The 15,093-nt window shown below is 53.5% G+C and overlaps 1 protein-coding gene across 8 annotated transcripts in view; it reads right to left on the bottom strand.

Annotated features, from left to right (window-relative positions):
- Nucleotides 1-15,093, bottom strand: part of ARHGEF7 (Rho guanine nucleotide exchange factor 7) — a 122,683-nt gene that overhangs the window by 25,410 nt on the left and 82,180 nt on the right. For 7 of the 8 annotated variants that reach the window (XM_059377932.1, XM_059377933.1, XM_059377934.1 and 4 more), the window contains 7 exons: nt 12,029-12,123; nt 11,728-11,823; nt 9,248-9,370; nt 3,575-3,713; nt 2,785-2,844; nt 1,971-2,117; nt 9-95 (listed from right to left, as the gene is read on the bottom strand). In XM_059377932.1, coding sequence (XP_059233915.1) covers nt 9-95; nt 1,971-2,117; nt 2,785-2,844; nt 3,575-3,713; nt 9,248-9,370; nt 11,728-11,823; nt 12,029-12,123 — 747 coding nt within the window. Of the gene's footprint in view, nt 1-8; nt 96-1,970; nt 2,118-2,784; nt 2,845-3,574; nt 3,714-9,247; nt 9,371-11,727; nt 11,824-12,028; nt 12,124-14,591; nt 14,658-15,093 lie in introns of those variants that run through there. The other variant, XM_059377936.1, reaches the window with a different exon arrangement.

Here is a 15,093-nt window from a genome sequence, read left to right as displayed (position 1 = left end):
TATTTTACCTGATAGATAAAACCACTCATCCTAGGACTGGCAGACAACATTAGCAAAATATTTGGGAAGAGCAGAAGGTATCTCTCATTCTTTTCCTAATGTAAAAGAACAAAGAAATGCAAATTATTTTGTTTTCAAAACCTACAAATGTGAGAACAAGTTGTCTACATTACATCTTATGAAACAGGTGCGTGTTTCCTCGTTTCTACCAATTCTATCAGCGAAAATAAATGGAAACAGAATTACGACAAAGTCTTAGACTTGCAAATAGCCACCGCAGCATCTTTTAAAAAAAAAATTGGTTAAGGAATTCAGCTCTGCCAATAACTCTTTTAAGTTAGTCTAAAAGTGTTTGTTAGGTCTGAGAAAAAAAAAAGAACTCAAAGTTGGGGGTCGTGGTGGGGAACATGAGACCTTTAGAGCCAAAGGGGGGCAGGATAAAATGCTGGAACGGACTCTGTTCTATTAATAATTCCTGGCACTTCCCTTAAAGCCGATAAACAATTCAGTGTTGTTTTCATCCGTGCTACAAACCGTACCTACTTTACATGAAAGACTTAAGAGCATTTCTATTAAAAACCACTTGCTTCAAAAGGTTTAAAAAAAAAACCACCCCAGAGAGACGACGAGGACAGGACAGGTTCTTGGGAACGTAAAGCGCGCAGACTGCCCTTCCCGGCATTTCCACAGAAAATGCTGACCGGTCCGGAATCAGGGTCCTCCGCAGTCCTCCGAGCCAGCCACAGCCACAGGCCTTGAACCCAGGCTGCGCATCTCAGACTCATGTGACAGCACTACTGCACGCCATGCGCAGAGGTGGGCGACGTGGCAGGACCCTTCAGAGCTTGGGCCCTGCGAGGCCCGGCCATCAAGAAACCCGTCCGACCTGCTGTCAACTTCCCAGTCATGACCCGCACCCGCTGTCTGGGCACACCTATTCACGCGTCGGAGATCTCACGTGGTAGAGAAAACACTGCTTACAAACTAACGTAACATTTCCCAACGTTTCAAAGTGTATGATTAAAAGACTGTTTCTAGGAAGATGTGGGGTCTTTTAAGTCCATGTCAATTAGGAAATCACAATTTCCCACAGTCCCCAAACTGACAAGAGTTGGGGTTTTCTTACTATCCTAAGAGTTTCAAGTTTGCAAATGGATCATTAGCATATCTGGATCCTGTTAATTACTGTTCTTGGTTTGTTTCCTTCTGACACACACAAAGGCAGGACAAAACTCCTCCACTCCTCAGGAAGAGACGCTCACTTGGTGAGGGGGTGAAAGGAACTCAGGCACAGGGACACAATCCACGGGTTCCCTCGGGGATCAGACAAGAGGCTATGCTCATCTCTCACTTAAACCAAACCCACCGGCTAACGGACTTCCACAACGGCCAGGCAGGAGAGAGGACATAACAGGCTGAACGATGGACACCCTCAGAGTCAGGCTTCCTAGAACCATCGCGGTGGCAGGAAGGCCGGGGCAGGCGGGGACACACACCCTGCTCTGCGGCAACACCAGTCCTACGTGGAGGCCACCCTTCAGGGGACAGAGGCCGGCCACCCCTCATCCTGGATGACCTACGCTGCTCAAGTGGCCCGCCAGGAGCTGAGCCCCACTGGCCGAGCCGAAGCCACTTCCACGTCACGTAAGGACAGAAGGCGGACAACAAATGAGGACCCAGGAACTCTACTAAAATGACATTCCTTCATCAGCTCTAATCCCGTGACGACCAAAGCGTAACACGTTCTTGACGCACTGAGGAATCGGAGAAAGCGTTTACAAAACACATTATACTGAACACAAATTATGTTCAGCTCTCAACTCCGTTTCTTCCAAAGACATCTTAAGCTGTTTCAGGAAAGACAGTCCGGAGAGGGGACAGGACAGGACCACTGCCAGTGCAGCAGCCATCTGTCCCTCCACTCCATTCTGCTCCCACACGCTCTGCAGAGGGGCTCAGGCCCTGCGTACCTCACTCCCGGCGCACTGAACCATGACCTGGGACATGTACACAACGCTGCCCAGGGTCGTAATGTCGTCTCCCTCCCAGCTCCGGATGGCCTCCGTCAGAATCTGCAGCTCCAGTTCCTTCCTTTTCCGTACTTCCTGACACTGGGCCTGAGACACAGAACACCAGTGTTAGAAGACACAGAAGCCTCCAGAACCTGCAGTGTCGGCCATACTGCTTTGTCCCTCCTTCAGACAGATAATCCACTGAGCGAGGATCCGTGTTACTCACGAGCGCGGAAGTGAGAGCAGCAACACCCGCGGCAGCTCTGGACTCAAGTGTTATTTGAGAATGATACAGCAGATCTCGCTACTCTTAGGGAAAAAAACGCAGACTGGACAAGGACGTATTTTCTGGTTTTACTGGTCTCTGCTGGCACAAAGACTGAGCAAGGGACCAAAAGCAAGTACTGTAAGTCAGACACATTGCAGAAACACCGGGTACGTGAAGCCCAGGGACAGGGCAGGCCTCCACTCGTCCTCCTGAAGACACAGTCCATAGAAAAGGACCTTTACAAGCAACCACAGCATCAAACATGTGGTAGCTTTTTAAAGGTTCAACTACTTGTAATTTTCTTGGTGTCCTTCCCCAGTAAAGCATGCGGAATCACCACCATGTAAACAAACTAGCACGTTCATTTCTATTTCGATACATCCAAATTCTAACTCTCAGTTTCTTCTATCATCACACTTTTTGAGGTAACAAACATTTTTCTACATTCCCTTGTTGTAATAATGCTTGGGAGGAAAAGCCCTAATATTTCGCTAAATCACTCACCGAGAGAGTTTTGAAGGCAGTCATGGATTTCTGAATGTCCTGTCTGTCTGGATGATAATCCTTTGAATAGAAGAAATATTATTAGCTTCCATAATGTACAGTCTGTTTTCTTCAGAAGGCACTCTACAGACTAGCTTGAAACGTTCCCAATGCTTTTCAACCGACAACAGATCTGATTTTTCTCATTAAAGCGCCATTCTTGTTCTCAGGGAGCCGCCAGGCTCTGGGGAAACGCCCGTTCAGAAAAGCCCACGGCAGGAGTCTGCACCCGCCCCCGCAACCAGCCTCCCACGGAGCCTCTGCTCGGGCGCCCGAGAGCAGAGGTGGGCGGCGGGGCAGAGGCCACAGGGCCCGGCCTTCGCAGGGAAAGCTCGCAGCCCTCCTACGGACAGCGACCTGCACACAAGGCCCCGCCAGGCCTCAGCCCAGCACTCCGACACAGACAAGCCTGCGCCAGGAGGTGCTGGGCTCTCTCCTGTCACTCCTGGGCAAACGCCGCCCCGACGACCTATGGCTAAGCGTCCCTAACGCGGCACCTCAATGCCTCGCAGACTAGAGATGGCGTTCTCTAGTTTTGGGGGGTTTTCCTAACAGCAGCGTGGGTGACAGAGGACAGGAAGGACATGTTTTATGTGGAGCTGGGGAAAGGAGAAAACTTAGTATTTCACAAAATCGTTTTTGAAAACCCATTGGTCAAAACCCCGCCAAGCACTCTGGCCGGCTGCAGCCTCTGAAGTGGACGGAGAGTGTCCCCGACGGGCTCGGCTTCCGAGCGGCAGGCGCGCCGTACCTCCATGTGTCTCTCCAGCTCCTTGAGCAGCGTGGGGTACTTGTCCAGGCGCATGAAGGGTCTGCTGAGGCCGGTGGTGAGCACCAGGATCCCGGGGCTGCTGGCGCCTCTGCTCTCCATGAACTCGCCCAGCTGCTCGCTGGCCGCCGCGCCGCAGGGAGAGAGCAGACGGTGGTGAGCGCGCGCCGGAGCGGGGGCCGCCCTCCCCGCCAGCAGCCCTGGGTCATGACACGGAACAGGGTCCCTGGAACACTGGACATGGCGAGCCCCACAGGTGCGGGCCGCGCTGGCCCATCTCGGGGGCGCGCCCGCTCGGGGAGGCGCAGGAGCAGCCGCGCGACCCCGACCGCCGCCCCCTGCCGCGGGGCGCGCCTAGTTCCCAAAGGAGCGGCCGGCTCGCAGCAAGCGCCCTCCAAGCTAGAACAGACGGCGACTCTCCGGGCACCTCGAGGTGGCTTAACACACACACACACACACACACACACAAGGTAAAGGCTGCTTCCCCGCTGCCGTGACCTGCAGCAGGGCTCCCCCGGCCCCACAGCCGTGGGAGCGCTCTGTGAGGAACGCGGCTGAGACAGCACGACTGAGGCTTCACGGCGTCAACAGCACCGTCCCACCGTCACGTCTCAGAGTCTCTGGGTCGACGAAGACCGTCACCCGCGTCCGCCGACGAGGACACGGAGCGCGCAGTCAGAAATTAAAGACGCGGAAGCCACACCTGCGCATTTCCCGCGGTCCTGTGTCTCATGGGACTCCACGACCACCACACCACGTCCGCCCCGAGTCTCAGTCCCGCAGCGGAGCGTCTGGGAAGACCCGAGCAGGCCAGTGAGTGCAGCCGTGCGCATCGAGCTAGGTCGGCGACAGACCCATCAGGACTCACGCTGGGGACCGGGCTCTGCCCTCACGCCCCAACCGCACCCCTGTGCTCCCCACTGTCGCCCCTGCATCACTCCAGGCACGGCAACGTGAGGGGCAGACGGGCTGGGGGGAGGACAAAGCAGCTCAGGTCACCACCCTGACCTCTGAGCCCCCATGTCCCCTACCGGGAGGAACACCAAGTGAAGCCAAAAAGCATGGAAACCCTGAAGAACCACTGGGCACACCGGTCGTCAGTGCAGGTGACCTGCTCCGACCTCGGGGTCCCCAGCCAGTGCCTCACCTCCTCTGACCCCCCACCCCCAACCCAACGACACCTGCCCACTGCCCGAGCTGCTTGGGAGCATCAGCCACGCTAGGGCTCCTGGTGAAAACGGACGCGCTTTGAGGCGGCTAGTTCAAAAGCACTGGGCACGGCCACTTCCTCCAGTTCAACTAACAGGACTCCCCGTGGAAACAGGAGGACAAGAATCGGGGTTGGCACAAGCCGCCTCTAACCCAGCCGCGACGGATCCTGCACATCCACGGGGAAAGCTGTTCACAGAGCTAAACCCACTTGGACATAAAAGACTGCACATTCCAGGTTGAAAGCAAAGGAATCGATCATCGTGAAACTGGTTTGACGCTTCTTAAGCACACAAGACCTCCTCAGCTCTCTCTACCCGAAGCCGGGCTTATGAAAACGAGGTGGCCCGGCGGGGCCAGCGGCACTCCCTGAAGCCAGGGTGCGTGCCCGGGCTGTGTCAGCAGCACGGGACTGACGTGGTGAGGGGCCCGGGCCGCCTGCCCAGCTCCCCTCCTGTACCGACACCTCCGCTTCTTGAAGTTAACCTTCCAAATTAATTTCTATATTCACACTCTGGCGGTGTTAGCAAAGCCAAAGCAAATCCTTAAAAGGGGAAGGTTTCACACAACCCTAGCTCTAGAAACTTACACACGGACAGTTTCTCATTTCTGTAAGAATAAGGCGTCAGGGTTTTTCACCTGCAAGGCAGCCTTTCACGGTGACAGAACTTAAGTCATCAAAGAAGCCGCCGAGCTTCCTCCAGAAGTGCGTGGGTGTAAGACCCGGGGCAGCCTGTGTGTGTGTGTAACGCGCCCTCAGAGACTGGTTTCCTCCTGACAGCCCGCGACCGCGGTTACCGAAGCCGGGCACAGCGGGTGTCACCACCACCTTGCTGCGCGTGGGTGCGGCGTCTGCCCGAGGCTGTGGGACCTAAGGGCCCGGAGCAGCACCTGCTGCAGAGCTCCCCGCTTTGTCAGCGCTTTGTCTACCCCCTCCTTCCACATCAACTTCTGCCCACTGGGACGGGCGGGAAACTGCGGAGCCCAGGCTGGCGCCCGGCCACCGCCTTCTCTCAGCTCGGGTGGCAGTGAGGGCTGCGGCCAGGAGAACGCATCGGGAGGGATGGCCGGAAAGGGCTGACCCGCTTTCAGACAAGCGCTCTGCTGGGCTCCTGAGACACTTCTGTACCTAACCCCCGGGCCCGTCAGCGAGCCTGCCACACAGTGTCCTCTTCTGTGCGTTCACAGAACAAGGCACCCCGTGAGGACGGAGGGCCCCTCCTCTCTGCTAGCGGGGTGGCTGGCCCCGAGGAGAGCCCCAGAGCCTACGGCAGACTCCGGCAGCCGGTATGGCCCCGGTGACCGTACTGTCCTCCTGTGTGGCTCACACACGCGGTGCCTGCCCCTCACCCCTCCATCCTCAAGTGCCCGCCTCTGCCAACTACCGCATCCATCCCTAAAGCAGCAGAGCGGAAGGACGGACTGACGACGAAGAAACGGGTTTGTTAGCAGCATTTCTCGCAGTGTCTGAACCAGTCAAGCACAGTCCCATAAAAGCAGAGCTCTGCGGGACTGAAAGCACACCTCCTTCAGATACAATCCACGAGGAGGCTTTCCTAGCCCAAGAAAATCACAGGAAGTCCATTCAGAACGGTTTTTGTTTGTTTGTTTTTTAATGTTTCTGCACATGAAATTTCCTGTCATTACGGCAGAGAAAAAGTAACAGAACTACACAAGTTCTACTTCTCACCTCCTCCAGAAATACCCTTGAACTAAGAATTTAAGATGACATTTCTGCAAACAGAAGACTTAACTTCTTTTAACATCCATGATCCCAGGACGCCAGAACATGTACACAGTTAAGTTTTTATAGATCATTTTTCATTTTAGTTTTTTAAATTTAGCGCAAGACAAAACAACTGGTTACGGCTAATTTGACAGAACAATGGCTCTTTCAGCTTCCTTCCTCCGGATGCTAGCAACCTTGTGCGGCAGACCCCCGCAGCAGTTACTGAAGGGACCCTGGAGGCTCCAACAACAGGACGGTCCTAGAGAACACCCCCGTGTGTGCCAAGCAGAAAGCAGCAGTTACAGTGCTAGGGAAAAACCCTCGTTTCACAGACTAAGTTATGAAACACATCACTTATTCAAAACAGGCAGCCACAAACCTAGGTCTCCTGTCATGAAAATGCAAAAGGAACCTCTCCGCTCTGATTCTACACAACCCACAGCCCTGTCTATGCGGTCCCAAGATTCACACCCAGAATTTCAACCGCATGAGCAATCACACAATTGCAAATAAAGCCTTTACAACTTCTAATCAGTACACCTGAATCAATCCTTAGAAAGCATATTCAAGCATAAAAATAGGTTCGCCGATCCATAAGCGCGGCAGCTCTAAAAACCCCAACAAATGCGGGGAAGCAGGGAAGAGAAGACAGGTGAAGAGGCCGGAATAAAGCGTCGTGAAACAGAGAAAAGGTCCCAGCCAAACACAACCCTTTCTCAATTCACCAACTCATGCCTGGGAGGCAGGGTCTCCCCAGAGGCCGGGCAGGGCCTCCCGCCGCCCAGAGACCTCAGGAGGCCCCACAGGCAGCGCATGCTGTCAGCCCGAGCAGCGGCCACTCTCCAGTTCCCCCAGCCAGAGCGGGACCGGGACCCTCCCGTCCCACAGACACGCCACGGGGAGGCGGCCCAGGTTCCCCACTCACAACTGTCCGTATGCCTTCCCTGTTATTTTGGGGAAATGCTGCACCGAGGTTCCAGCTAGGACACAAACAGTCATTGCCGTAATAGCAGAGAAGAAGGGATAAACATCACGTACTCCCAAGCGTTTCCCTTCGGAGTCTGAACGCCTTCGTAAACAATCTAAATCCCTTTAAATGCCACCGTCAGGACAGATGTCACTTCCACGGGGAAAAAATACCTCGCTAGAACCAGGCCCCAAAAGAGCCCACCCCACCCTCTCTAGACTTCCAGCCAGACCCTAGAGGATCAAACCCCACCCCCTAAAAAGGAAGAACAAAAGTGTTCAAGGACAGTCATCCTATTGCTTCCTGCTTGTCTCCCCTGTTGCCATGCCAGTAATGCCTGCGAATTCTCAGAAACGCAAATGTAATCCTTGCATTCGGCTTCTGTGGAAATTCTAATGCCCCAGAGGCCATGGCAGAGCACAAAAGGAGGGCATGTGGGAACACGGCCGCCCTCCCACAGGCAGGGAAGGAAGACTTTACGGGAGCGGGGCAGGGTCCTTTGGGAGCGGGGCGGGGTCCTTTGGGAGCGGGGCGGGGTCCTTTGGGCTCCATATACCCTAACCTCCCTTTCCTTCTGTCACCTGCCACAGGCCGCTGCCTCATTTCAGGACTGGAGGAGCTTTCCTTCCGCGTCAGCACACGGAGCCACAGTGGGAGCACAGGCTCTTCGGGGGGCCGGGCGCAGAGAGGACCGCAAGGAGCAGGGACGCCGCAGCACCTGCCCACTCAGTTTCGCTCTCCCGCGCCTTTTGCTTGATGCTTTACAGTAACCCCACCAGCGGCACTTCCAGAGAAGGGAAAACAGCCGGAGAAGCAAGAGGACTTGCCCAAGGCTCACCAGCGGAGGGCACAGCTGGGGCTCCAACTAGGTCAAGGTGAGCCGAGGCCCTGGCTCCACAGCCCCCGCCCCCCGCGCTCCTAGGGATGCTACTCCTGAGGCCTGGCCCCATTTACAAACAGCCCAAGCATGCTTGTCGGCAAGCGTTTTTAAGTTGAAATATTTAAATATCTAACTCTAACTTATCCATAATGGTACTGAAACAACTTTTCATTTACAGTTTAAAAAATTTTTAAATAGCTCTTTTCAAGAGTAACCATGAAAATCTCTCTAGCACACCAGGAAAACTCGGTGCCTCTCTCCGAAGTGGAAGCCGGGCGCCCGCACTCCCCCCAGCAGCCCCGGGCCCCCCACCAGCCGCTCTGCCGCCTCCTGCTCCGCCTCCTTCAGCCTCGCGGGGTCTCACGGAGCCAACGAGCAGAAGCGTGCTGTTTCACTTCTTTTAGTTCTGTTTCAGGTTGAAAAGCTAATTATCTACGACTTAACTTTTACCTGTAACACCCAGCCCTGGTTTTAACAGGACCTTATTCTCTTAGGGCAAATCTAATTCCAAACCCCGTGCTTGCCGCAGTTCTCGGAGCTGAAAGACAGGATGCGGTAGCCTGGGGTTAGCTCACAGCTACATTCCAGAATCCTAACGGCTCCTCCAACCCACTGTCCCAAGGGCTCCAAGCTAAAGGAAGACTTCAAAAAGCACCCTTTTTGTGCTCCAAAAATGCTACTCAGCACCTCAGAGACCACCTACCAGCACTTCCCAGGCCCTCAGCTCAAGAGGAAACTAAAAACAGCGTGACTGTTGAACAAACAAGTGGGTATCGGCACAGTGTCATGTAACACATGGCCAAAATGAGCGGACACGGGGAGCACCCCGAGAGCCTTTGCCCTCAGGGGAAGGGGTCTGAGGGCACGTACCTGTGCTCCGTGAGGACGTTCACTGCAGATGGATGGTTGGCACAATATGCAAGGTACAAGGTTTTCATTTGCGGCATCAGATTTAAAAAGCACCCTCCGACCCGCTGCTGAGCTTCCGGTAGCCTGCGGACGTGCGACACAAGGGAGACATCCTAAATTTCATGGACAGAAGGGAAACTGCCAAGTAATGAATACAGAAAACCAGAGTGAGGAAGACCTCCTTGTGTGCCACCTCTATGAAAACAAAATACACAAAATCCCAGGACGTGGGCACACCCCAGCCACCAAGCAGACAGCAGCCCATCCCAGAAAGCTCCTCTGCTACCGAGAGACAAACTGACCCCTCTCTCCACCTGCACCCAGCTGCCGTGGCCACCTATGCACAGCTACAGACCCCCCAAATCAAGGCTTTGGGCAGGGGAGGACGAGAGGTTACGAACCCTTCAGTTTTGTATAAAAGGGGAATCAGAGAATCCCTTGGCCGGCGAGGTTTGCTACTGAGGTAGCCCGGGGACAGGCACACACACACACACACACACACACCACAGAAACACCACAGCCCTTCTTCCCTTTAGGGGAAAGCTGGAGACCGAGCCCACCCAGAGACGCCCTCCCCCCCCTCTCAAATCTAGGCTATGGCAGCTGCTGAGCCTCAAACAGGCAAAAACTCACAAGAGCAAAACAGAAAGGGAGAGGACTGGCAGCAACCGTGGAAGCAGAACAGCACGACGCCGCACGGTGCCGACTGGGAGACCGGGCCCGCAGCTGGCTTCCGACACGGCGGAGGCCACCCTTCAGGTCACAGCCACCTTATTCCTATCAAACGGACCCCCTGCAGGTCCACAAACTCTGGACAAAAGATAAAACCAACGGTCTGAAGGCAGCAGAGGACCAGAGGGGAAGACTCCGGAGATGCCTGGCACTTGGAGGGGAAGGACGCAATTCTCTCTGCTCTGGGCCAGGGGGGGCCAGGGCTATGCCACGGAGGGCAGCTAAGCTCCAAGAGCAAATGACACAGTTTGGTTCAACCCAAGCTGCTGGGACGTGGAGGGGGGCAGAATTCTAGGACTATGCACCTGAGTTCTGCACCAATCTCTGCAAACTTTCAGAATATTCATGATCAAAGCCTGTTTGATGAGGAAAGCCAATCTCAAACCCTCTGTTCCACCATGGAAAATCCAACGGCTAACACCAATGCACCAGGCCCTTGAGGAACGTGACCGAAACACTACCTTGGTCACACAGAAGTCCAGGAGGATGCAAGGCCTGAAGGCTGACAAGACATTGGACTCTCGGCCACTATGTGACCTCCCTGAGTTTTAGGGTTCAGATCCACACACCTGCAGTACAGAGGAAGGCCCAAAAGAGGTGCTGCAAACACTCTACACAAATGTTAAGGTATTTAGTCCACCTTGTCCACAGCCACTGGGAAAAGCAAGGGCAAACACACAGAGGCTGGCCTCTCACAAAGGCCCCACATTGCTGGCAAATGACCTCCGTACATCAAAAGGAAGGCAAACCTATTCTCAAACTACTCTTTTCATGCCAGTAATTAATGCCACTTTATACAAACCAAAAATGCTACCAAAGGAAACGTGATGGGAGTTTCTGCTTGAAAGCCAGCACTTCCCATGTCTTTCAGCTTTCCTGCCACACCTTCCAGGATCGAGGGCCTGGAGGAAACCTGGAACCTACTTGGAGCATGGCCAATGGTCAGCCTGGGACACGGAGGCAGAACACCCCTCACCACTTAAGATGGAGAAAGACAAAACACTAGGAAGGAGAAACCAGACACAAGCCAGATTCTGGGAGAAAAAGTTTCCTGATCCTGTGGACACAGAAATAGAATTTAAAAGTAAGAAGGACCCTTTCCTCTCTCAAGTCACAGGAAATCAACACCAAGTATCCCCTGGAGACCTAGAGCCTAGAAAGTGTGTTCATGTGCATTTAACTGCAAGCTGTCCGACACCCAGCGGGCACTTAGTCCACGTGTCTGATGTTGACCAAGAACAAAACAGTCACATGGGAAAAAAGTCAATCTGACAGCCAGTCACTCAGAACATGCCTCCCCCCTTCCCACAAAAAATATCATGGAAAAGGCAAAACCGAGCACGGTGATCGCCAAAGCACGTTACAGAGGGAGTGCTTCCGCCCCCTCCGCCTCCCGAGGGCCAGGAACGTGAGCAGGAGCAGCCCACCTCCGCAGCTCCTCCTCCCGACGTCCCCGGCCCGCCCAACACCTCAAAACTTCCTGCTGCTGGCCCGTCTCTCTCCTTTCTCCACAGTCAGCAGAGAGCCCTCCTATAAACTCTAGACAGTCAAAAACAATTCATACTATAAAAGTTGATATACCAAAAAGAGTCAAAGTAACAGTTTCCATCATTAGAAATGCAATTTCTAAAATTACATGAAACCCGAATCTTTAAATACCAGTTGTAATAAATAACCTGAATTTTGTAAATGTTTAGCATCTTACTTACTTGGTGCATTCTTCTAAAGACTGAACAAGCATTTGCTGGAAAGAACATATTTCTTCCAGATTTCCCATTAAATGCGAAGTGTTTGCTGAACTTAACCTAAAACCAAGAAAATAACAGTAAAAGTACGTGCCCTTTCACTCTCCTCTCCCTTCCCAATGCCCAGGTGAGGCCCCACCGACTAAACATCCCTGCATCTCAAACAAGCCGGTTCACCCGCTTACACCAGCATTCCGTCCTCTGTTCTCCGAGGTGAGCCTCGGTGTCGACTATGTTGGTTAGTGCAACAGACCGTCCAACTTACTTCTCACTGGTCTGCAGAGGCCGTAGATAGGCTGAAAGCACAGTCTGAAGCTCTTTAGAATATTCATTTTCTGTTTCCAAAATGTTCTGTAGCACCTACGACAAACAAACAAAACCATTACCGGCCGGTAAGATTCAGTGCGTCCCTGTCCGGACTCACACGTTGCTTTGACGGAATACCGATGTGCTTATTACTGCCCCTCGCCGTGACCACTAATGACGAAAACCCACGGCACAGAGTCTTCCCGCAGCTGCGCGACTGACGTCCTCTCACTGCCAGGCACGTGGGACAAGGACACGCAGAACGAGCCTGCGCTAAATCCCATCATCAGAGGTGCTCAACTCACAGAAGCACACACACAGGGACCGGTCTCCAACACGGGGCCCTGCAGAAGCAGCCAGCCGTTCACAAGAGTGTCACACCAGTCCCGCTCACAGTCAAGTCCAAGAACCGGCAGAACTAACCTGCTGAGGGCAGAAGGCAGAAGTGGGGAAGGAGTGACAACGGGAAAGGGCCGACATTTCTAGGTGACAGACACGTTCCACACCGTAACTTGAGCAGTCACTGCAAATACATACACTTGCCAAAATTCACTGAACTAGACCTTTAAAATCCATGCATTTTGACATATGCAAAGTGTATTTCAACGGACAAAATCAAGTTTGCTCTTTAGACTGAGCCTAGCAAATGTAAATCAATTTCATCAGAGAATGATGGTCTCAAATCATGCCCCACAGGTTTACTGAAAACTAAAAGTCCACCAGTATAAAGCACTTAAGTAGCCACTACTATAAAGAAAGAATGATAAACCAACCTTAAAATGCTTCCTGATACCTATGTTAGATAAAAAGTGCAAAACCTGGGGCGCCCGGGGGCCTCAGTTGGTGAAGCCTCAGCCTTAGGCTCACTTCATGATCTCAAGGCCCTGGGATCCAGTCCCCCCATCGGGCTCTCTGCTTGGCAGGGAATCTGCTTCTCCCTCTCTGCTGTGATCTCTGTCTCTCTCAAATGGGTAAATAAAATCATCTTCTTTTTTTCAAGTGCAAAACAGCTGAGGTAAAAAAAACCCCTTTCCATCCGCAATGGCCAAGAGCAGAGGCCCCACCAGAGTAGGGAGGGGTGGCACCAAGGCCTGCGGGTGAGCGGGCGGGCCCAGATGCGAAGGCCTGCGGCAGCTCTCTTCCTCCGGGAAGCTATCCCTCTAACCCTCTCTGCGCGGCCCTGTCCTCTGGAAGGATCCTTCAAACCAAACTACTAGTGAGAAGCAGAGCCCGTGGTAGCGTCTGCACGTGAGCTGGACACAGCCCATGCCTGATGCCCACTCTCTGCCCGCCAGGCTGAGTACAGGAACCCGAGCTCCCAGGGGACCTGATGGACGGATGTACGGAAGGAACGCAAACCCCTTCCTGGACCCCCTCTTCCGTCCTGCTCTGTCAGAGGCCCAGTGCCTTCTTCAATGAGAAAATCATATCCCGCGTATTTTCTGAGCCTCCACAAAATGCACTACAAAGTGCTACTTCTCTTTCAGAACCAACATCCTCAATCACGCACAGAATAAACACAAATGCAGTCTTCTCCCCGACCTGATAATTAAAGTACATATGCTAAACGTTAAAATAAAGTAATCGCTCATCTAAGTTCAGATTTCCACATTAGTAACATGCATTCAACATGGGCTCTTCATCCGCTCAGTTCTGTGTGTCCTCTAGGGAGAGCACGGTCCTTCCTAAGTGCAAACCTGATTAAATAACTTACATGCTAGCTAAGATGAAGAGAATCAGTTGCTTTCACTGTGACACTGGGCTCTGGTTTCTCCCCTGAATGGGTCTATTCATGCGAGAGTGGGGGAGTGAGCCGGAGGGCGGAGGGTTGCTCAGAGAGCTCATTCCTCTGTGGGAAAATCTGGGTGCTGGTCCCAGGATCACAATGTCTCCCTTCGAAGAAATGGTCACCGGACAAAAATGTCAAAGGAATGGTGGACAGAGAACATAATGTGACACCAGCCAGTGCGTCAGAAAATTATTTAAGCAGACATTATCCTTTAAAAGTAACATGAAGCCAAGGAGACTGGTCCTTGAACCGAAAAAAAAATTAAATCTGCCACTAATGCAGAAGATGTAAAGTCTTCAACGTTCCAACAGAAACCAAACTGTGACTTCGTGCACTGGATACAAATACTACAAACCGTTAGCTGCGCTGCTTCCAGAGTGCCTGAAGCCACGTGCCGCGCCGTCTGTAAAACGAGAGGAAGGAAGCACAAGACGACCTCACTAGGATGAGTGTGAGTCCGATAAGAAGGCCCTTCCTCCATCAAAGCAGTAAAGCACAGCGTGCAGACATAAGAGCCTTCCTAAGAACGCACCAGAAACAGTGCCAAAAAGCCTCCACCAGAACGCGGCATGGAGGCACCGCAGCTGGTTCACAGACGCGCCCCAAGTAAGTGCGGGAGACACGGCCGGCAGCCCTCCCACCCCAACACCCCGGGTTACACGGGTTACACGCGGCTGTCCAGGCCGCCCTCGCCCCGCCCACGCCGCCGCCCCTCCCCCCAGCGCATGGGCACCTGTCTCCCCCTCCTGGACTTCTGCACGCTCTGGCTGCTGCAGGACCCCATGGGACTCCGCAGCCCGGCTCCAGAGCTCCAGCACCCGCAGGCCGGCCGCGGACAGAGCAGCCCGGCTCCGCAGTCTGACGGATGGCACGGCGGGGCCCCCGCCAGTCTAGCTCGCCCTCAGGCATGAGGCGTGGAGAGCCTGGGCCAGTCAGACAATGGAGCCACACAGGAGGAGGACATGGGGCCAGCCACACAGACACTCCCTGAACTGTCAGCCGCTCCGGCAGGGCCAAACAAAGGAGCAGTGACTCCATTACCTCGCAGGCACAGAACCTCACTCTATCACCACCATTCAGGGAGCCCCTGGTGTCACCGATCTTACAAATGGGCTGCAACTCGCAAGGCAAATTCTGGTGGGTTTCAGGTTTCAGGTCACTGGTCCTTTAAAAATAAGTAACTAACCTACCTAACAAGCATAACGTTTTCTTAGAGATTTGATCAACATGAAAGA

Source organism: Mustela nigripes, chromosome 15 (assembly GCF_022355385.1).
Source record: "Mustela nigripes isolate SB6536 chromosome 15, MUSNIG.SB6536, whole genome shotgun sequence".
In the NCBI taxonomy this organism is placed as follows: domain Eukaryota; kingdom Metazoa; phylum Chordata; class Mammalia; order Carnivora; family Mustelidae; genus Mustela; species Mustela nigripes.
The sequence above is the reverse complement of the archived record's forward strand: the minus strand, read 5'-3'. Positions and strand labels throughout refer to the sequence as shown.